The sequence below is a fragment of the Coturnix japonica genome, chromosome 3 (assembly GCF_054131305.1).
Source record: "Coturnix japonica strain WE chromosome 3, WE-NBRP24, whole genome shotgun sequence".
Taxonomy (NCBI): domain Eukaryota; kingdom Metazoa; phylum Chordata; class Aves; order Galliformes; family Phasianidae; genus Coturnix; species Coturnix japonica.
In genome coordinates this window covers 98,295,940-98,319,412 of record NC_140665.1, presented here as the reverse complement: position 1 = coordinate 98,319,412, position 23,473 = coordinate 98,295,940, and the positions used below count along the sequence as shown (strand labels likewise).

The 23,473-nt window shown below is 37.3% G+C and overlaps 1 protein-coding gene across 7 annotated transcripts in view; it reads left to right on the top strand.

The window, feature by feature from the left end:
* ATAD2B (ATPase family AAA domain containing 2B) overlaps nucleotides 1–23,473 on the top strand; it is a 70,402-nt gene that overhangs the window by 27,693 nt on the left and 19,236 nt on the right. For 5 of the 7 annotated variants that reach the window (XM_032443404.2, XM_015859534.3, XM_032443405.2 and 2 more), the window contains 10 exons: nucleotides 924–1,083; nucleotides 1,996–2,086; nucleotides 7,788–8,099; nucleotides 10,635–10,767; nucleotides 12,601–12,787; nucleotides 13,454–13,639; nucleotides 14,170–14,305; nucleotides 14,637–14,833; nucleotides 17,247–17,406; nucleotides 21,082–21,204. In XM_032443404.2, the coding sequence (XP_032299295.2) occupies nucleotides 924–1,083; nucleotides 1,996–2,086; nucleotides 7,788–8,099; nucleotides 10,635–10,767; nucleotides 12,601–12,787; nucleotides 13,454–13,639; nucleotides 14,170–14,305; nucleotides 14,637–14,833; nucleotides 17,247–17,406; nucleotides 21,082–21,204 (1,685 nt within the window). Of the gene's footprint in view, nucleotides 1–923; nucleotides 1,084–1,995; nucleotides 2,087–3,070; nucleotides 4,197–7,787; nucleotides 8,100–10,634; nucleotides 10,768–12,600; nucleotides 12,788–13,453; nucleotides 13,640–14,169; nucleotides 14,306–14,636; nucleotides 14,834–17,246; nucleotides 17,407–21,081; nucleotides 21,205–23,473 lie in introns of those variants that run through there. The other 2 variants (XM_032443403.2, XM_085543957.1) reach the window with 2 other exon arrangements.

The window sequence follows — 23,473 nt, the reverse complement described above, 5'->3', positions numbered from 1 at the left end:
TATTTTGGTAAATTCTAAAGCATAATTTTATTTAGTTTTCAAGAATGATTTTTACTCTTACATAAGATCTATTACAGGAGAAAAGACAGATTGCTGAGGCTTTTTTTTGCTCTGGAAAATTACCTTTTTAGCTTTTCAGATGGACTGCAATTTTCTGGCAGTCAACTTGTAGTGGTGGATAACCTGTCAGCTGAGGTATCAACTAAGGATTGGTTGCTGGTTTTGTATGTATGCAGGTTATCTGTAACCACCCTAATAGGATAATTAGCTGAAAATGCACTGAGATTTTTCAATTGTATTATTCCATGAAAGAACACCTCTGTCCTTTTGATTACTGGATGATGCAGAAGTTTATCCTGATTTACTTCCATGTTTTTTTTAAAAAACTGCTAGATGTATTTTTTTCTGGTTGCCTTCAGTCTCAGTCTTGCTGCGCCATTTATGGCAGCGTGGTTGTGTTTGTCATATTATAAGCATACTGTGGTATATTGTCATCTCCCATGACTCAAATGAGGGGAAAAGGAAGGAGGTTTGAGGACGGCAGGCTAGTTTATGGGATGTATGTAGCTCCATTTTGATGCACCTTTCTTCTACACGGTACTATTCCACCACTTGCTCTAAGTGGGATGGTGCATACACCATTAATGGAAGAGGTCTCTTTAGAGTCACAGTAAATGACTAACTGAGCTCACATTCCCCAGAACGTTCTATAAAGAAGGAAGTTTGAACTTGTTGTAGTGCATACTGGAGTGATTATGCTAAGAGTAATACAAATTATATCAAGAGTTCTCCTTGGTTTGAAACTTGAAATAGTTGCACAGTTATTCTTTGACATTTGTAGTTTTTGAAATTAAGAGGGTAAGAGCAAAAATCATTACACTGTTCCCTATTTTTTTGTTTATTTATTTTGAAAACTCTTCTAGTTCTATAGTGTCTACTCTTCTTGCCCTCATGGACGGACTGGATAATAGAGGAGAGATAGTTGTTATTGGTGCTACAAACAGACTGGATTCTATAGATCCTGCACTCAGGAGACCTGGTCGTTTTGACAGGGAATTTCTTTTCAACTTGCCTGATCAAAAGGTAAAACTTAATGTAATTTTTTCTTGAACATAAGGCATTTGAATATCTGACATCCAAGCTCATAAGGAAAAGCAGATTGCATTTGTTCTGGCAAGTATATTAAATTTGGTGAAGACTTGTTTAGTAAAAACACATTGATAGTGTATATGAAGTTGTACTGAACTCCAGATCTTCAGAATATAGTTAAAATAAAAACAAAGGTTTACTTTTTTGCATTAAACTGGATAACTTAGCTAAAACCTGTGTTTTTGTGTGAATTTATATAAGGAATGTCAAATTTAGAGATTTTGGAAGTTACAATAAAAGAAAATAATACTGAAAGCACAAAAATTGTACACATAAACATAAAAGGTAATTTATAGATGACAGGAATATTTCAGATCCTTGTTCTATTTTTTTTAAGAATTCAGCCTTAATATTGCATGAATTCATACTTAACTGCATTCATAATAAGTTTATTTTTTAATTTATTTGAATTCTTTACAGTTCTGAAATGAAATAGTTTTGCAATTCATGTGTATATACTGTGCTACTCAGCAAAAAATTAATTGAATTGGTGAGGCATTTGGCAGCGGAAGCTGTTAATCACATATACAGCACTTAAACATTCAGTTATAAAATTACGATAATTCCTACAGGAACATGAATTGTGATCAGTTCACGTGTAATACTGGTGTTGACAAAACAATTAAAACACATAACTGCTATAATGAAAAGATTACTGTTGCTACATAAAATTGTAAAAGAGGGGAAAACGTTTGTTCTCAGGAGAGCTTTGCATCATAAGTTCCATTTTATACACTTCAGGCACATGTCAAGGGAAAATAAATTGATGTTTACTTGAATAAGTAATATATTCAAATCTTCTGCCATGGGTTTGTCTTGCTAACTTTATTTTCATTTTTAAATCAGGCACGAAAGCACATTTTACAAATTCATACCAGGGATTGGAACCCCAAACTGTCAGATCCTTTCTTAGGAGAACTAGCTGAAAAGTGTGTTGGTGAGTGTTACCATGTTAATAGTTCTACTAATATATGCTTTCTCCTTTGTATGAAACTTTGAAAGCTTATTAAATGTATCAGGATATTTTATCGTTTTTACCTTTTTGAACTTTTGTACTTTCAACAGTGTTATTTTTTTTTGTGTGGTAAAACATGCTTCTGTCTTAATGAAATACAAAATCAGTCGTTCGAAGGTAAAATAGTATTATTATTCCTTTCTGCAACTTCCACTTGTCCTTTAATAGGATGCATACCCACAAAAAGAAATGAATAGCAGTGGGAATTGGAATCATCAGGTAGATCTCCCATTTAAATAGAATCCTACAGATGGGGTAGGGAAATGTGTTGTTTTTTTCTGTCTACATATGGACAAAAAAGAATCTGCACTTGTTTTATCATTGCCTGGCATGTTCTCCTCTGACAGAAATCCCACAGACTACTCAGCCTTTCTAAAGGTGATTTTTTTTCTTTACAGATTGCTAGCATAGAACATACAAAGTGTAGACATAGGTGGGGGTGGAGGGAAAAAACACCACACCGTGAGTATGTTAACTATGGAGCGCCCAAAGACTTGCTGTACTGAATGGAGGATGGTTGTTCAAGATAAACCTGCTGCTTAAAAGCTAATCAGAAATAAAACCCAATATTTTTATAGTGAATTTAACAGAGGAAGTGACCCTAAAACACACACCACAAATCTCTTCTCAACAATTTGTCATGCAATGATGCATCCTCTGTCAGTCATCTGCTTGGAGAAGCACTGAAGTTCTCAGAAAAAGGACGGTCTCAAATATCTGTGCATTGGAACCCATCATCAGAGAAATAAGAACTTTAAATTGAACATCAGTCCATTCAGTCAGCTGCAGTACATCCGAATTATCCTCTTCATCCACAGGGACATCTATCATCGAAGCAGCATCCCTCCGCTTTTGATGCACAAAGACCTCAACATCTTCTGGTGAGGAGAAAAGATAACTGTCCAGCAAACTCCAATTTAAGCTTTGCCGGGTATAAGACAGCATGTGCCAAACCCATTTCATGTAAATTCTGCTTGATTTGTGCAAAGACATGATGCTGCTTAGTGGGAGAGAGGGGAGTAGTTGATGTAAAAGTCAATTGTTTCATTGAAAATTCACCATATTTTTGCATTGAGAACACAATCGTGTGTTTTAGAAGGTCAGACCATAAGGAGAGCTGTTGGTAGGTTTGATCAGAAGACATTCTTCATTCTCAGTAAAACCCGTTCTGTGGAGAAGCCAGCTAATCAGAGGAAATTTTCTGTTTTCCTTGGCTTTCCTTTTGTCCAGCTGCTGTGCACTTGATTTTCTCAGTTCCCTGTCATGGAATATACATGTTTTTTCACATCCAAGATTAAAGCCTTTTGGCTATTACAAAGATCTTTTAAAAGAGTTGAAGAGTGGTTTATCTTCTTCACCTTCAGATTGCATCATGGTTTCTGTAAGCCAACTCTGCAGCAACTAATATTTAAGCAGGCATTCCAGATTCTTTGTGTCCCTGCAAATTGAACTTATCGGCCCACTTCTCTCTCTGATAAGAATACGTGCTGGTCTGTTTCTTCTTGTGTATAGCCTTTGGTTTCTTTTTCCATTTTAAAACCTCCCCTTGTGCCCCTGAAAGCTTCCTACACCCAGCGGGCTTTTTGCACAGCATGGTTTATACCTCTCTCCAATTCAGCAAGCTTGGCAACACTTAACTTACAAGCATGTGGATCCTAATGAAGAAACTTGCTGAAATACTACCAAAGCAAATGACTTTGGGGAAGCAGATGTATGTGCGACTCAAAACTTTCTAAGATCGGGGGTACAATTTCAGTGATATTACAAGGGAAAGATCCCAAGACTTACACAAACACACACACACAAAAAGTTATTTCTGAGGGCTGATTCTTGTCCCAGGTGTTCTGGATGCCTTTTTGGAGATTTTTGTTTGTGAGAATTAATGATCACACTTCAGTGAATTGCCACGTAAATACAATGTGTGCGACAAGTGAAGCTGCTCGGGGAGGACATGGAATTACTCTGAAGACCACACAATCATGTCTTTCAACTACTGTCAAAAAGCACAAGTACTTAGTACCATTTTTGCCATGTAAGTGAGTTCTGGAGATGGGTCACAGCAGTCCTGAACTTTATAATCTTTGCTTTTCTCTTGTGCTTGCTTTACTGTTCTGAACGATCACTTTCTGTAGGTAGTGAGGCTGTTAACTCAGTCTTGTAGGAAACAGAACGTGCTGGCAACATGAAGTGTGAATGCCTTCACCTTGCAGATGAATTTTTTTACAGTGTAAAGAGTGTTCTGAAATAATGTTAAGTAGAATTGTGAAGAGGTAACCCATTGTACTCAAGGTGCTTGTTAAGCTTACTTTTGAAGGAACATTTTGAGACAACATAGTATTTTGTTAGATCGTCTTCCTGTCCTAGTGTAATGTGGGAGAAGGAAGATACAGTGTTAATTTTAGCGCTTCATACTTTTCACAAATGTATGAAAAACACCAATGTGTAGAAAATGTTTTTCATTTCTCTCACAATACTGAACTTTGACCAACTTACTTTCCTCCATTGGAGGAGTTGTAGAGAGCTGTACTGCAGAAACTGGAAGAATCATAGAATGGTTTGAGTTGGAAGGGATCTTTAAAGACCATCTAGTCAAACTCCCCTGCAGTGAACAGGGACCCCTACACTAGATGAGCTGCTCAGGGCCCAGTCCAGCCTTACCTTGGGTGTCTCCAGGGATGGGTCTTATACCTCTGGCCAGCCAGCTTCAGCACCTCGCTACCCTTTATTGTAAAAGCAGTGGTTAAGATCATTAAGTTAGATGTTCAGCCTAGCTCAGGTGCAGTTTGCTATAGATATTTGGGTGGATATTGGGCAGAGGATACTTTAGAGAGGACATAGTACCTGCAGGATCTGCAGGATAGGAACAGTAAAATACTACTTGTAAGATTTCAGTGATCAAAATGCATTCTTTGGAAGTCTGCTTTCTGAAAGCTGAGCTTCAAAACTAGTTAGCGCAGTGTGGTGGTGATAAGCAGAGCAAAATGGGCTTCTTGAGAAGAGTTTTTTGATGTGTTGTGCCAGTGTATTTTGCCTGCCAAAATGAGCATCCCTTGCGAATTCTTCAAGATGGAAATAAATGCACTGAGCCTTGATTCAGTAGTGTCAATTTAGACAGAAATAAATTCAGATTATTTCATCTAGCTATGACTCATTTTATTTATTATTCCTGTTGACAGCATTTTACTCGTGTTTATTCACATCTTTATCAGTGTGCGTTTACTTCTTAGAAACAAAAAACTCTTCAGTGTTTCACAAGATATGGTTTTTGTTGTTGGTTTTTTTTTTTTTGCAATTTTCCTGTCACTGAAGTGGATGTAGAGTGTACACAAGAGAATCCCTTAGAAAGAGACACCAATTATTACTCCTCAAATGTAATTGCTCCTGAGAAATGAGAAATAGAAATGGAGACTAATTGTGTATCTGATCACCTGAGAATGTAATTTTAGAAGTAGGCTACAGGCTATTATTTCCTAATTTTGCAGTTCCTTGGAGATGTGCAAGCGGTGATTAAAAAGACTGTTAGAAAGTGGTATTACAGCATTTATTAATAGAAAAATTGAAAAGGACCGAGCTCCTGAGCTGCTGAATCTTCTGTGGCAAAGATGCTGAACTAGTTTTTAAGGTGACAGGCCGCTGGAGTTCTATATATCTCTTGTACATCTTTGATCTAAGCCTTGCTTTAGTGCCCCCAGACTTGTTAAATTCAGAACGCTTGTTGCATGCTAATTAGACTAATTTAAATGGGAAAACGCTAACTCATGTTGAAAGAACAAAGCAAAACTTGGATAAAAAACCTGTTTTTGGTTTGTTAGATGGACTTGCAGGTACTGTTCAATAAGTACATGTGGTTGACAAAGTGTGCCTGCATGGTTTTGATTTCATGGTTGGGGTTGGTGTAAATAAATAAATAAACAGCCTTAGAACTGAAAATAATTACTTGCTGAGTAATGTATGTGGACGTATTTGAGCAGATTTCAAATGTAACATATATTTCTTTCATTTTAAGGTAAGTTGTGAATGTGAATTGCTGGCTGCTGCTTAGAAAACAACCTGTGTGCTCATGCAGTTTACATAGTAATAGGGACTAACTTTTCTGTGAACACAGCTTAGGAGTTGTATTACAGGTCTGACATTCATGCCGTTCTTTCTTTGGTCGGTTTTTGTTTTTTGAATTATGTTTGAACAAATACGAGAATTTCAGGTGGAATTTTAAGTCTCGGCCAATGCAAGTTGTCTTTGTAGCTGGAAAGCTGGCATCTTGTATTATAAAACCCCAAATAACGTAACTGAAAGATGAGGGTTGTTCTCCCCCCTCATCTAATTGCTTCTTTATTTCTTTCTTTATTTTTCAACACTGTGTGTAGAATAAACTTTGTTCCTTTTACTGTATTGATTTTTGTAGAACTATGCATTCCCAGAGCACTGCAAGAACGTTAGATGGAGAGAAGCAAGGCAGCAGGCTTTGCCTTTGGGACTTGGTGCTGCCAAAAAAAACTGATACAAAAATAGAATAGAAAAAGCATGAATGGGAGGAGGTGGGGGAGGGGGAAGGAAAAGAGCCACAAGAATTTACCTAGAGAACTGATCAATTAGTATCTGTAAACACTTGGTTGCAAAACTATGAAGGGTGACAACACCTTTGTACAATATCCTATGTTTTCCTGCAGTGACTGTGCTCCACTGGAATAATATTAAAAATTCATTGAAAGATGGAGCTGTCGTGCTGCAAAATGCAGCAGCGCATTAATGTGTCTTGCTGAGAGATATGAGAAAACTTGTAATGTAATCTCTAGCTCTGGGGAGAAACCCCAAGCCACTGGAACTGCAAAAAACACAGAGCTATTAAGTCCCTAAATATTTCATAATTATCAGATCTATGGTTCTTAATAATAACGATTAAGCAATTATGCAAAGCCACCTGTAGATACCTAGAAGCTGGATGAGAATTGTCCTGCTTTTTAGTAGCTTTCCTACTCTTTTATTGGTAATGTTAGAAAACTGTAAGGAGTCTGAATTGTTTTCCTCGATGGTAGAAGCTCAGGTTTTTCTAAGAATCTACAGTATGCCTTTTTAACCAGAGATTCCTTCTCTTCTTTATTCATTAACCTTTATTCATTAACCTTTTTCCTTGATGGTGCTTATTTTTCTCAGTCTGTAATAGCTGCTCATTCAGTATAACAAAACAACTTTGCTTTTAATAAATATATTCACATAGAGATGTTAAGCAAAGTATAACAACAGCAAACACACGAAGCCAAAAATCCCAGGGCTAAGCAGTTACACATGGCAAGTGTGCTTGAGACGGTATTGAAACAGGATGAGTGATGACAGACTGAAAACCATGAGCTAAAGATAAACACTGTGTAGTGAAAACAGAGGTCATTTGAACCATCGTGTAGGATTCATTTCAGTTTGTATTTCAGTGTAACTGTACACAATTTCTTGAGATACAATGCTGTTGCTGGATTATAGCCTGGCGTGTTTTGGCAGATGCTTTATGGACCTTGACAACGAAGTATTGCTGGTTGTTTTTAGCTGTAGGCATGTTTGAAATGTATGCAGCACAACAGTGCTATTTCATGGAAGGTTGTTTTGTTTTTCTTTCATTCTTTTTGTATACCAGGGTACTGTGGGGCCGACATAAAAGCACTTTGCACTGAGGCTGCCTTGATCGCCTTGAGACGACGCTACCCCCAGATTTATGTGAGCAGTCAGAAGCTGCAGCTTGATGTTTCGTCGGTAGTTCTCAGCGCGCAGGATTTTTACCATGCAATGCAGAACATTGTGCCTGCTTCCCAACGTGCCGTGACGTCTTCAGGACATGCGTTATCTCCTGTGATCAGACCACTGTTGGAACGTACCTTCGCTGACCTTCTTCAGGCTTTACACAAAGTGTTTCCTCACGCTGAACTCAGCCAGAGTGACAAAAGTGAAGGTATGTGGGTTGTCAGTTGACTTTTGTGTATCGCAAACCTACAACCTGACATGTCCTTGGTTTTGTGTTTTATTCAAATGCGAATGCAGTTTGTCTGTTGCCTAATTAGTTTTGCAGATTTTAAGTTGCCATGGCATTTAGTGAACTAACCTCTGTAGACCAATATGCTGTAGGTTTCAGTGCTATCTGAAAAAACCAAACACAAAACCCAAACCCACACCCATAAGTGAGTTACAGCTTAAATCAGAAATAATAGAACATAATCAGATGGTATAAAAACAAACAGCAACTAAATAGAGTCCTCCTGAATGTGTTAGGACCTGGAATTGGTGCTCCTGCCTGAGTGTCAGAACCCTCCTCCAAAGGGATTGGAGTGAATGTGTTAGTGTAGCAGAGTAAGAAGGAACATGACTGACTGTTCTGACTGGCAGTGGTTCAGTAGGTTCTGTGTTCTTGGAGACATACTTTAATAGTTAGCCTTGTCATTTCTTAACTTAAATGTTGAAATTACTTTGGTTTTTGATGTCTTTGTATTCTGACATAATATTTTTTACTGTTCATATTTGGAAGCGCACCCATCCCCCTGGCTTTATAAACACTACTTGTGGTTGTGTGTAATTAACTTGAAAATAGCCAAGTCATAAAGCAGATCTGTGACATCTATGACTTCTTTTTCTTTCCTATTCCAGAAGATGTTTTCAGACTGCACCCCAGGCAGTTTAGGCTGATTGTTGTGCTGGCTGCAGCAGTTCCACCAGACCAGCTGTGCCGTTTTGCTCTGTCCCTTGAATTTCATGTACACGTCAGGCCTTTTGTTGAATCGTTTCATTAGCAAACATATTCAAAAACATACTTTTGTTGGGTTACTTCTCTGTTGACTGGGATAGCTGAAGGTTTCAAGTATGGAGTTGGCCTGAGGTGGCGTCCAGGAGTGGCAGCGGGCTGAGGGAAGTGAACTAGCTTTCAGCTGTGGTTAGATAATATTAGGTTCTCTTGAAGCCAGAGCGGTGTAAGAAATTTGTCTCCCTTCGTACTTCTTACCTTTTGGTAATGCTCAGTTTGGATACTGTTGTTATTAAAGAATACATACAGCAAGAGTGGGGTTGGTCTCTTCCCACTGGTGACAGGTGATAGGATGAGGGGAAACGGCCTTAAGTTGTGCCAGGGTAAGTTTAGGTCGGATATCAGGAAACACTTCTTTACAGAAAGAGTTGTTAAGTACTGGAATGGTCTGCCCGGGGAGGTGGTTGAGTCACCATCTCTGGATGTGTTTATAATCCGTTTGGTTGTGGCGCTCAGAGACATGATTTAGTGGAGGGTTTTTAGAATTAGGGTACTATGGTTAGGCTGCGGTTGGACTTGATGATCTTCAAGGTCTTTTCCAACCTGGATAATTCTATCATTCTCTGATTCCATCTCTTTATTTTGTGCTTTATTTTTCCCACAGCACTCCATTTTTCTAAATGGTTGTGGCCAACTTGGGGTGTTGCTAGGATCTCTGATGGTTACCCTGCAACAGCAGCATGCAGCTGTGACTGAGCCACTCTCAAGTTTGGCCCATCCATTACACAATATTTTGTTGACCTCCGTGCTTCTCTTCTGACCGCTTTCACCCTGTTCATGCAAACTGATTTTGCTGAGGGAATGAGAATGGTTTCTTGAAGTTAACATCAAATAAATTCCTTCCCAAGGAGCAAATAAAGATCTCGTAGCAGTTGATTTTCCATTATCTAATGGCAGCAGTCTATTCTTTATCATACTGTAGCCATGGTAGTTAGTTTAGCAGAACCTAATTTTCAAATGGGTCTTCTGTCAACTGGTTGTTTTGATTTACTGCCACGCTTACGTATTTTGCAGTTTTTTTTTTGTCCCCAGAGGCTGTCTTTAGAATGTAATCAGTCTTTTAGCTTTTTGTTTCTGCAGGACTACATAGAAATTACTTCATCACGTTCATACATTAGAAAAGGAATTAAAATAGATTGAAGTACAGAATGTGAACTCAGGATTAGCTGCACTGATTGTAGTAGTTTCATTTGTGGTGGCTTTTTTTTTTTTTTGGCAGGTAGTCAGATTATGGGAAATACTTCCTTATAAACACCCATTGCCCACGTAATCATGCAGGGAATAATTCTGCAAGAAGTATACTTGTAAATATTGGGGCACCCGTATTAAAGGAATAAATACAAAATTCTTTATAGTCTGAGGAATTAAAAAATTTGTTACTTTATACTTGAAAAATCTCTGGTAGTAAAATTAAATGAGGCCATTCATAGCAAGTTAAACATTTTTGTCTGTTAGATCGTTCTGCTTGATGGCTTGAAGAGTAAATTTGTAATTATTAGAATTCTACAGTATTTAATTTGCTATTTTTTTTTTGAAAGTATTTATTTTTCTGTGCTCTTACATTTTGACAGTTATAACGTTTTATTTTTCTACTCTTGAAAATAAGTGTTGTAATTGAAGAAAATTGTAATGCCTTTTCTTGTTTGTTGCGAGTGTAAGTGATGGGACTAATTAATGTATTTCTTGGAACAGATGTACTAAGTCTAATATTAGATGATAGTGAAGATGAGAATGCTTCATCAATTTTTGAGACGAGCTGTCCCTCAGGATCACCAAAGAAACAGTCATCAGCTGCTATACTTAAACCCTACCTTCATTTTAGAACGTGAGTGTTTCTTTAACTGTCTCTAACCAAATTGCTGGAACTATGGTACATTTAGATCAGCAGAGGTAATAGAGGTGTGGTGGTAATGCTCTTCTGTGCTAGAAAAATATAAATGCATGGACAAGAGGTTTTAGATTGAAACGGTCATAGGAAAGGCCACATCCTAAACACAGCAAGCAGAAACAGCTTGGAACAGGTGGATTTATCTTAGAAGTAGTGATCTTAACAGCAGTTCTCGATTGTAACAAGTGGTATTGATATGAAATACCACATACTGGGAAGAGAGATACTGTGGAATATTTCCCTAGGCTGGAGCTGTGGGGTGACCTAAGAGCAGCCTTTCATTACATAAAGGGGAGCTACAGAAAAGAAGGGGACAGACTCTTTAGCAGGGTCTGTGGTGATAGAACAAAGAGAAATGGTTTCAAGCTCAGGAAGAGTAGATTTAGGTTAGATATGAGGAAGAAATCTTTTACAGTGGTGGTGGTGAGGTACTGGAACAGATTGCCCAGTGATGTGATTGATGTCTCATCCCTGAGGACTTTCAAGGCCAGGCTGGGTCAGGCCTTGGACAACCTGTTGTAGCTGTGGTGTCCCTCCTCATTGCAGGGGAGCTGGACTAGATGGCCCTCAGAGGCCCCTTCCAACTTTTAAGGATTCTGTGATTTTGGAGGGGAAGATTTAGAGGTTTATTTTGTAGGAAACATTACACAGACAGTAGAGATAATTTGCTTTGTCTTGGTCTGAAGTGTTGAGCCTCAGTGTATGCAGTTGGTTTGGTTAAATGATAAAAATGTTTTGGGTTTTTTAGCACATTTTTTCCTTGTTTTTCTTGGAAAGTTTTTGGGTATTAAGCATTTGGAAAGATTGTGTGAAATTCAGCTGAATCCTTCCTGTTTAATTTGAATTGCCTACAGTAATCAATTATAAAGTAGCATTTCTTTGATTTTAGTTAGAGCTGTTTTAGTCTATGTCTGGGGAGTTGGCTTAATAAAGAAAATGAGGTTAGGAGAACTGTTCAGTTGTAGTACTGTTCAGTAGAGCCATCTTGTGGAAAAATGCTAAATTTTCTTTCTGCTAAAAAATGATGCCAGAGCTGCATTTATGGAAATCTGCGCTTAAAAATAAGGATATAATTATAAGTAGCTTATCTTCTCTGAGAGGTGTGTGGTTGAGTATTTTAATACCAAATTTAATTTAATACTAAATTTCTTGCATGAACTCCTCCTTAGGATGTCTTCCGCAAAGCAAGAATGAAAATAAAGTTTACCTTTGCAGTGTTTCTGCTGTCTGAAAATACGCTTAGTAAAAGAGTAGAATATGAAGAGTGATTCTTGCTAAATACTATTTCTTAAATTATGATGTGTTACATTCTTCTTGGAAATCTCAGGTATTATTTTTAGAGGATGAATTCATTAACCTGGAATTTCTGAAGCTACTGTAGAAATGCTTTGATACTTCAGACGAACTTGATGCGACTAAATAGATATCTTGATTGAAAGTCCATTTATGTGAGAGTATGTTCATGTGATGTTGCATAAGTTTAATATGTGTTCATTTTTGCAGATGAGTTTGAATAAAATTGTTGTGAAATTAGAAACAGTAGAGAAAGCATGAGTTACTTAGAGCTGAATTAGTGCTGAAGTATTTTACAGCTTGTTGAATCTTTTTAGGCTGTTGTAGGAAGTTGTCCTTTACTCGGGTTTTTGTATTCTTAGCAAACAAAAGACCCAAAACAAATACCCAGGATTACAAAAATGAAGCAGTGATTGAAGTTACACGTATGTCCATTGATAAAAGTGGCATGTTAATTCTAACTATTGTCTGTTACAGGTCAGCTTATCACCAGCCAACCTCTTACAGACCGAGATTACTGCTAACTGGAGAGAGGGGTTCGGGTCAGACTTCACACCTTGCTCCAGCGCTATTGCACAGCCTTGAAAAGTTCTCTGTACACAGGCTAGATCTGCCAGCACTTTATTCAGTCAGTGCCAAAACACCTGAAGAATCGTGTGCACAGGTGACATTTAAAATTCTCTTGTAGTGTGTAACAGATGTAATTCTGGAGCAGTTCAGTAGCATTTAAATAATGGCAGCTGAGTGGAATGTTAGGTAAAAGCCTGGTTTTCAAAGGCTTCTAGTATTTTGATATCTTAAATATATATCTCTCTAGATGGATATTCAGATCTCTCTGTTGACTAATAAGAGTAATCGTGTTTCTAATGTGACTGCTCAGGCACATACCTTATCTCAAGTGAACCGAATCTGGGTTTTTGGTTCCAAATTTTCATATTTGTTAGTTTATGTGTAAATTGTTGTGTTGTGGTTTTATGCTCAATTACTTACTGTAAATGCTTACGTGTGCAGTGAATTTTATGGTGTGTAAAGATAGCAAGCCAGCTTAGTTTTCATATTGATAGTTCAATCTGGACAAGTTTTTAAAACACACCTGACAAACAGTATTTTCATAGGCCCTACCACACTGATGTAAAATAATTGGATGATACAGCTAACAGTTGCAAACAGTTGTTTAGAAAGCCTTAATCATTAGATAATGTTACTTTATTGGAGGATTCATATACCAAGTACTACCAACACAAGCCATTTCCTAGTCTGCAAGAGTTTTGCTTCTCATGGGGGGATAACAACGATTTCTTAGTTAAATATCATTGTTACTTTTAATTAGGTCTTTCGTGAAGCTCGAAGAACAGTACCAAGTATTGTTTACATGCCTCAGATTGGTGATTGGTGGGAAGCTGTCAGTGAAACTGTGAGAGCTACTTTTCTAACTTTGCTGCAAGATATACCATCTTTCTCCCCTATATTTCTACTGTCTACCTCTGAGTCCATGTATAGCGAATTGCCCGAAGAGGTGAGTTTATTGTGGGAGGGCAGTGTAATTATGGATGCTTGTGCTATTCAGCATGTTCTGATCACACAAAAACATTGTTTTGCAATGTTTTTCAAACTTTATAATAAAATCTGTAATTTTCTGTAAGGAGAGATGTACCGTATTATTGATACTCATAATCTCCATGCTGTTATGCTGAGGAGACCAAGTAGTTTTTGAGCTACACTTGCTGTTCAGAAATGAGCTGTTCCTTTAAACAGTTGGTGGGTTCTACCCATTATGCTTTCATTCTCTGCTGTTGAAGTCAGCGATGGAATTCCAGTAGCGTGTCCAGGGTAGAGTTGATTTTCTTCGTATTGTCTGGCATGATGTTGTGTTTTGCATTTAGGATGGCTTCCATTCCTTCTGTGTGCAGAGATTTGGGTAGAGTTTCCTATCTTCTCTAATTTGACTAATTGTGGGAAAGCTTGTGACCAGCTTTTTAGTATGGTTGCTAGTTATGTCATTTTGAGTGGAGGCTCAATTTTCACACAGCATTATTTTCTTTCTAGGTGAAATGTATTTTCAGAATCCAATACGAGGAGGTTTTTTATATTCAAAAACCAAGTGAAGAAGACAGATTGCGATTTTTCAGAGGATTAATTCTTGATGAGGCAGCAATGCCCCCACCAAGAAGGAAACAGCCTGGTAAACTAAATTACAGTAAAGCCAATAATAATGTGATTTCAGTGTTTTGTTTTCTGATAACATTTTTTCTTTTCAAAAGGCATGAATAACTGACAGCTAGTGTAGATAATATGTGACAATGTTTCTGTACCCAGAAAAAATTTATCTGGAGGAGGATTGAAGGAATTTGCAATTATTGGTTTCAAAAATGGGGAGCTGTGGGACTAAGGGTTTATTGATAGTTGTGTTGGTGAGATGCATTGAATGCGTAATGAAATTTGGTGGAGCATAGTGATAAGATACGCTGTTGTTAATACTTCTGTTGTCTAACTTCTTGTTTTTTTTTCCCTAGCTCTTCGTGCTATGGAAGTTCTTCCTCTTGCACTGCCGTCTCCTGCCCGTGAGCTGTCAGAAGCAGAAAAACAACGAATGGAGGATCAAGAGGAGAATACGTTGAGGGAGCTGCGGTTGTTTCTCAGGGATGTTACCAAGAGGCTGGCTACAGACAAGCGCTTTAACATCTTCAGCAAACCGGTGGATATTGAAGAGGTCTTGTTTCAGTGATGTGCAAAGAATGAAGTCAAAGTTATTAGAAAAAAAGAGTATCAATTGAAAAAGGAAATTGATAAGTTAATAAGTAAAAATGAATGTTTTAGCCATGATCTTTCCTGTCTAGACTACTAGTTTTAGCTGGCGAGATGGTCACAGCCACATTAATTGAGATGCAAGGAGTCTGTGAATGTTCTTTGTCTCTACCAGTAACCCATAGGAAGCTGTGCTTTCCAGTCAGTTTTCCAACTAAAAGTAGCATTTAAAAATGCCACTCCTATCTCTACCAGTGCTTCTGAAATATTTGGAAGCATAAATACTATTCTTTAATAAAAGCTTTTAGAGCATCATAGTCCTGTAGGCATAATAGTATTGGAGAAGCAGTCTGTGTTCTGTAATGTTGCGAGCAATAATAGTATTATTGAATAATTTCAGCAGTAATGCTTATAGATGCCATTAATTTCAGATGATAGCACTTTATAAGACATTTGCTGGTTGATTATATGGTGTGCACACCTAACTGATAAGATGGCTCGATCTGCAAATCTATTTTCAGATGTTTGTATAAGAAAAGGATGTGGTTTAGCCTGACTTAGAAATCAAGTGCTCCAAGTCTGGTAGTTAGGATTGTTTGTCTTTTGTTTCACAAGAAACATTTCTTTTAGAAGATATTACAAGACAAATATTTTGCATTACGGCACTGTAGAAAATGAATTTGTGTTGTCTAAATGGCATATTTCTATTGTCTGATGCAGTCCTCTTAATGGGAGTTTTCCTCAGTGCTGTGTAACAGTTTTTGTAAGACTGAGGAGCTCTTCAATAAGGCAGTTTATTGTGAGCGTGGTCACAGGAGTCTTTTTATTATGAAACTGCTTAGGAGTTGTGGGAAATCCATCATACTCATGGTAAAATTCTTTTCCCCCAGTGAACTTGCAGTTCAAATACATGTGAGTAAGTATAGGGAGAAAAAAAACAACCAACACCCACAGAACCACAGTCCTGGTTTTCTAGGTGGAGAAATTTGAATTTAAAAATCATGTTAGCAGGATTTTTTTTGCATGTCTTGTAATGTATGACAGCACTAGAAATTGTCCCTTTTGGTCCCACATCATACTTTTAAGCCTGGCTCTGTCCCATTGTAGGAGAGCTGTCTGATTTTCTGAGGGAGTGTTAAGCTTGTTCCCCTCCTGCTTACACTGCAGAGAGAATGCTGCTATGTGACAAATCAGAGGCTTTCCTGACTAATACAACAGCAGTGTTTACAGTTTCCAGTGAAGATTAATTCTGATGTGCTAATGAGAAGAGGAAGCTCGTGACTTGGCGTTCCACTCAATGAACTAATTATCGTGTTTCTGTAGAGAGACATAAGAGAAATTTTTGCCATTTGAGTTTTTCAGCATAACTTTCAGTGTGCGTGTTTAAGGAATCAGGCTATATAGTGCTGTCGACTGCATTCAAGTTATTTCATGTTGCAATAGATTTTTGTATGAATATCTATGGATATTTTATTTAGAAAAACCAAAGTCTTGTGGAACCATTGTAGCTTAATCTGGATACGTATGTAACTGTTGAGTATTTTGGCAGCTATCATCATACGTGGGTGATTTCAAAAGAAAAAAAGCAATGCTGTTTCTGAGGCTGCCAGTGTTACTAATTGATTGTAACCTTAATTGCATTGAAACATGCACGTTTAGGATTGTTCTGTCTTGAAGTAAATAACAAATTCATAGATTCTTTCTTTTTTTTTTTTGGTGAACTTTGTTACAGCAGCTGTGCTGATACATTTGACTGTCAAGCTTGAGCCCCTTATGGTACCATTAATTATGTAAAATACTTTTCAGTGTGCCCTAGTGGATGCTGGATACCCATTTATGAGCTAAGTTTGTAGTAAGCTCTGAACTCTGACACAGTATTTTCTCTTTAGACTGCCCTTCTGTAAAGTTACTGCCTTCAATCATTAAAATCTTTAAAAAAAAAATAAAATGGATTGAAGGAACTAATTAATCACATACACTTACAAGTTGGCAATTTGACTGTTCATTTTAATGAGAAGTTTACCTAAAGCTTGAACCACACGCAGTTTTCCTCACTTTTCTTTGGGTGAAGCTGCTTGGTTTCCCTTTCCAGCTCAAGATAATGTTATAATAGTAACAAAAAAGGTAGAAATAAAAATGCATTTAGATAAAGTGCTGTGCCTCAGAAACACCATCAATTCAATTTTAAAGAAACTGAAGACACTAATTTTGGGAGTCCAATTAAAATGTTGACTTTTAACATAATTTTTCTTTTATTATTGAAACTGTTAATTATTGTATTAGAGCTAAGCACGTGGAATGAGTAAGGGTATAAAGATATGAAACTAGCAGTGTTCAACTACAGTCCTTTGTCATTTTTGTATGCTGTTTGATTGTAGGTTTCAGATTACCTTGAGGTTATCAAAGAGCCAATGGACCTGTCAACGGTAATAACCAAAATTGATAAACACAACTACTTAACAGCCAAGGATTTCCTAACTGATATTGATCTGATATGCAGCAATGCATTGGAGTACAATCCAGACAAAGATCCTGGAGGTAAGATCTACTTCATCTTGGCTTACCAAAACTGAAAGCTTAGTATTTAATCACATATTCAGTTACTATTTTAGCCTCTAAATAACCTGCATGCATTATAATAATTAAGATAAACAAGCAAATTTCCTAAGAGTCTGTGCTTTTAGTGTTCTAAAGCACTTGCAGCACTGGGGGACGTTACAAGAGCTACAGCACTCGGAGTTGTTCTCTAATAAATTAGGTTTTGTAGCTCCTTTTTAAATTCAATAGCTCATTTTCAATGAATTGACTTTGCATATGCAACAAAAGCCAGTGCAATTTGGAGAGCTGTGTAGAGAATACTACACACAATCTGGCAGTGGTCTGCTTTTATTTTCTCGTTGGCTTATAATGTGAAATGCACCCCCAGAAATTAAGAACTGTCTGTCTGGGGATAGAAATAAAGTGAGATAGATCATCAGGCAAGGAAGTTGCTGCAGCTTGTTAGGGGAGATTTAGAAGGTATGGTCTGACAAAGTGTCACACTGTGCTTTCAATTAAGGCAAAATTTGTAGAATGAAATGCACAGGAAACTGTTTGTACTCAAAGGAAAGGGAATATTTTAGACTCTTTGCAGGGGCCTCCTTATAGTGAATATTGCTAAAAGAAAGCCTTTCCTTTGGCAGCTTTCAGAATCATCAAGAAAACATTTCAAATGCAAAAGTAATGTCCTTTTAGTGTAGCTTTATTTAATATTTGTGATACCTGAAGCCTGAGTCTGTCTGTAGACCAATGCATTTAAGTGTTTCATTGCATTTTATGCAATAATTTTACCAGGTTATAGCCTGGTAATGTATATTTTTCTCCTGAAATTGTTTGATGCTTTTCTTTCCCATTCTTCGTTCTCCTGTACTTCTGAGCTGTAAGGTGAATGCTGAGAGCACTAATCCTCTTGGGTGGTTATTTTGAAAAGCATGCTGTAATTCTAAAATTGTTTTGCACAGTTTAGTTCTTGTAATGTCAGATCTTAGCTTTGCAAAGCCAGGGTCACGTGAGAAGAATTGCCTTGCATTTGTGTAGTTGCGAAGCCTCAAGTTGAGTGTTTTTAATGTTTCCTGTGCCTTTTGAATGCTGTGCTAGTTCATAGCTGTTGAAAAGAAACCTTTCTTTGATTTATGGATGCTTTTTGTATTACAACTAAAAGAAAATACACTGGTGGAATTCAGCAAATGATTCGACGTGTTCTTGATAACACTGCTTAAGGACTTCTAATGTGTAATTATTATGAGCTAATCAAAGCCATGATGGGCACGTGGGATTCTCCGAGTGTCTCTGAAGAGTGCCTGCTCACCTAGTGAGGGCTGGGAGAAACACCTCCTGCATGTGACTGACATGTTTTTGACTTAATGATGAGCTTTGGGAAAAACTGGCATTAATACACACCTTTTGTTCTCCTTTTTTTAGGCCTTTTGAATCTGTGAGCTTGGTTGCTTAATTCTGGGAAATACAGTCTGAAGAGGTTCTTGAAGTTGTAGAGCAGGTCTCTCTAACTCCAAAGAACAGACTTTGGAGGTCAGGTCTGCTAGGAATTGTGACATCAATCTCAAGCTTGGTGAGGCAGCTTGGGCAGAATGTAGAGGCAGAACTTTTCCTTGAGCTTGACCAGAGAGAAGTGCTGAAGGGAAACACTTGTAGGGAACTGAAATAGGAACATTCTAGTTTTACTTTATGTGAGGATGAAATGAGGAGAAATGGATCTGGCTCTTTCTAGGCTAAATTTCCAGTTGTAGCTTCTCAACGTTGAGAAGGTAATTGAAAGATAGTTCTGTCTTCTGTGTTGTCACAGGTTGATGATATATTGTTATTCTTGCATACAAGAAGTCGTGAGTTTTTGTTTGAATACACCGTTGAAACAGTACATCATTTCTATTCTGAGTAGGCATTGTGTATTCAAATCCATTAACTGATTATTAAGCTATAAAAAATCTATTAACTGATTATTAAGATATAAACATTCACATTTTTAAAGCTGGGCATATACGCTTCCTCTGTCTCACGCATGAATTTGCAGCAGGATCATGCTGTACCTGGTTCTGTTTTGCCTTTCAGTTTGGAAAGGCGATTGGATTACCAGTTCATCTACTGAATATAAATACTCAAAACTGGATTCTTTGTGTTCTTTTAAAATGTATTTTTCTATGCGATTGCAGATAGATTTTCATAGGGGAACCTTTCTTTTTCCATCCATTATTTGACCATTTTTCCATTCTTCAGGAGTGCATTAGATGTTGAAACGTCTGTGGGAAAGTCTTATTTAATTCAGGATTAACGGAAAAAAGTATTTCAGTCAAATGTTCCCTTCCACGGATGCAAAATAATGTTTGCCATTATGAAATAATGCTGTGATGTTTTTCAGTAAGATGACTGGTGTAGTCTTGGGAATCTGTGCCCCTGTACTGTATGATAGAATACAGTTGGTGCTACGGTCATCCGTGGTAGCGTGATTCAAATCATATTTAACATTCATGGTTTATATAAAAGCCTATTAAGTTGAAGTGGAATGGGATTGCAAGTGTGGCATGTTGGCGTGACTCTACAAACCTGATTTTGGGGAGGGCTGATACAACAGCAAGCTTCTAATCAGTATCAAAAACCCAACTTAAACTCCATGTAGAGCTTTGACCACTATAGAGGCTTTTTTTCCCCCATCCTCTTAGTAAGGTGTTTTATGCTTTATTTCCTGACTGACTTATACATAAGCAAACTGCAGATGTTTATTTGTGATCACAAATCAAGGTGCTTCACCAATACATATGGGTAAAAAGAAAAAATAAATCTACTTTACAGTCAATTTAAGCAGTAGTAGATTTCCCCAGATAACACACTGAGGGCTTGATTGGTTATTTTGGTGTTATTTTTGACTCAGCTGCCCTCTCATCTGTAAAATTTACTGATTTAGATTTATAAACCTTGTTTAATAAACGTTCATTGATAGTCTTAATTGTTGTCCTTAGCGATTATTAAAACAGATTAAATATGCTAATTATATAATATGTTGTAGACATTAATGTTGGTGTTTGCTGTAGAAGCACATCCATCAGCTGGAAAAAGCAATTCAGTGTGGATGAATTGACAAATTAAATATGTTTGTGCTAAAAGTGAATGGTGTTGTAGATTTCATTGAAAAGCAGCATTCTGGATGTCAGTTTTCTCCACAAATGGCGGAATGAGGTCCAGATCTGCCATACGGATGCAGAGGGTGTCCAGTACAATTTTGCTGACAATATATGAGTGCTACCCCCTCAATGAGTGAATTTACTCCTGGACAAGTCTCTTGTTACTTGGGGCACTCTTATTGTACTCCATTATTCTGTGTAGATCTGCCTGGGGGAACTGGTTACACCTGTTGGTTTTTGCAAGTTTTGAAGAGCTGCGAGTTGATTTAAGCGTGTTCATCTTTCATTGTTTGCATTTGCTTAGAAATGCCACTAATGATTAAATTAACAGTTTACGCTTCTGAAAACTACTATATTTTTAACATTGCTGGGTTGGAATTTTTGAGCACACTGTGTTATTGATCTGTGTACATTTTCATGTATTTCTAGTTCCAGTTCCATCTATATCAGTGTTGTCACATACAAAACAAACTTACATAGAAATTATTAGTCTTTTACTAATTGTGATTAAAATTAATCAGCATTCTGTCCTGTTTTCTAGATAAAATAATAAGACATAGAGCTTGTACTTTGAAGGACACTGCTCACGCTATCATTGCTGCTGAACTGGATCCAGAATTTAATAAGATGTGTGAAGAAATCAAGGAAGCAAGAAGAAAAAGAGGTATGTTTAGCTTCATTTATCATAACAGAACATAAGTAGGATAGAAGACAATTACAAATGTCCACCTAAAAAATGAAATTTAAAATGGAAAATGGAGTGCATGTCAGGCTCGGGCAGTACCTGTTAAAGGATGGCTGAGCTTGAAACTTGTCTACTTTTTCCAGTTGTGAGTTTATCTGATAAGGCAATGTCCTTCTTTACAAAAGAAGGATGCAGTGCCTGTTGCTACAAAAAGTGCTGTTGAATGCAGTGAACAGATAGATAGGCATTGGGACTGCTATACTATTTGAAGGCATGGTGACACCAGAGCTGTGTTCTAAACAGGCAATACAATGCAGTGTAGCAACAATTAAGATTAGGGAGAATACAATTTAAAACACTGGATTTTCAGTTCAGCTTGGCGTGTGCCTAAGTGTACTTTTGGTGATAATATATTGACTTTTTGGATTAGAAAATGTCTCTTAAATCCACGCTGAGGGAGGATTGACAGTCCAATAATCCAGAATCAGGAAATAGATCCCCCTCTGTTGGGGCACTGACTTCATTATTGTACAAATCAGTGCAGTTGTATTCAACTTATAGTTCTTAGACCACAAAGTCTATGGACAGCTTCTAATGTTGATTGTGGTAGTTAACTGAAAACCCAGATGTGCTGTCAGAACAGCTCTGTTTACAGGAGAAATTCTGTACTTCTATGAGCTTTTTTTTTCCCTGAAAATTGAAAAAGGTTGGAAAAAAAAAAAATCCTGCTTCTTTTAATGCCTACTTGTTTGAGTAATTCCATCTTTGCCTTTCAAAGTTGTTTACTGCTTTGGAAAAAAAAACCAAAACCAATCTAGAGAGAAGAAAAACTTGCATTATTAGGTTTCTAGATTGACTTAGGCCACTCTTGTTTTTGCACGTTCCTGAAATAACGCTTTTCTCAGTAGGTTGAAGGCACTTTATTAGTAAATTTCTTTGAACAAAGCAAGTGTCTGTAGGCTTTCTCTTCATCTTTAAGCAGATACAGTTCCTTATATTGTCCAATTTAGTCATATATTTTTGTTTAATTCTGTTCGAGTTTCCAATGTGCATCTTAAATAGTTGATAGGAGAGCAAATTGTAATTCACCATAGTAGTAAAATTGAACCAATACTTTTCTGTCTTTTGTGGTTAAAAGAATATTCACAATTCTGGCCTCAGTATTGCACCGAGAGCTTAATTATCCATTGTGTGTTCCCCATGATTGCTTCCGAGGTTAAAGTTAGCTGTGTATAAGAGTTTTTTGTTACAAAGGGTGACTAGAGCTTGCAGTTGCTCCTTGAGGGTTTCTCAAGAGCTAACTGGAATCCACTAGCAGCTCAATTCTCATTTAGACCTGAAGAGGTTAGAGCAGTATTACAGTCCACAGACTGAGCTATAGTGGTGAATGTGACCATCAGAAATCAACTCGAAAAGAACAAGCCTCGAAGTCAGTTAGATCTCGGCCAGTGTTTTCTCAGCTACTTTTAGAAAGGCTTCAATTTGAGATTGGGAAGGACTCAAACAAGCTGATCCGTTTGAGACTTCTGTAGATTCTCTGGCAGTTCTGCAAAGTGTTTTTGAACACATGGGAGTTTGGAAGGCAAGTGGCACATCTTGTAGACTTTTTAATCTTTCCCCAGTTGAAAAGCCATTGATTTTTCTGAATGTTGCCATTTATTAGCTCTTAATTGGTTTCCAGGAAACACTGGAGATGAGGACTAAGGCTAAAAAGCTCTCTATCCGTTTTCTTCGCAGTTATCTTGGCAAACTGTTTCGTGATCTTACATAGCTTGAAAATGCAGGATATTTTCTCCCTCTCTTTTTCTTTTTCCCCATGGTTCCAAACAAAAATATCTTTACTACACTTCTGTCACATCTGCTGATTTTATTTAGTACTGTGACTGGTGACAAATTTCATAGTACTACAGAGTAGCAGAATTAGTGCCTGGAAGTTAAGCTAAAATATCTTGTTCTTGTATTACAGAAATGTGTCTGTTGTTGGAAGAGTGTAAAACTAAGTTGGTAAATAAAAAATATAGGCGAAGTTATTGGGATTTGCAGCTTCTTGTTGAAACTAACAGATAGCAAGGTAGAAACATTGAATGTTTTGAGTAAATAAATGTATCTGATACGTAGTTTAAAATATTTGTAATGATTCTGGGGTGCTTGTGCTTAAAATGCTAAGTGAGATTTCCTTTGTGAATCTTTTTATTTTGGCTTAAGTCAGTCTTAGAGCTTCTTGCCTGCACTCAGTCACTTTATTCTG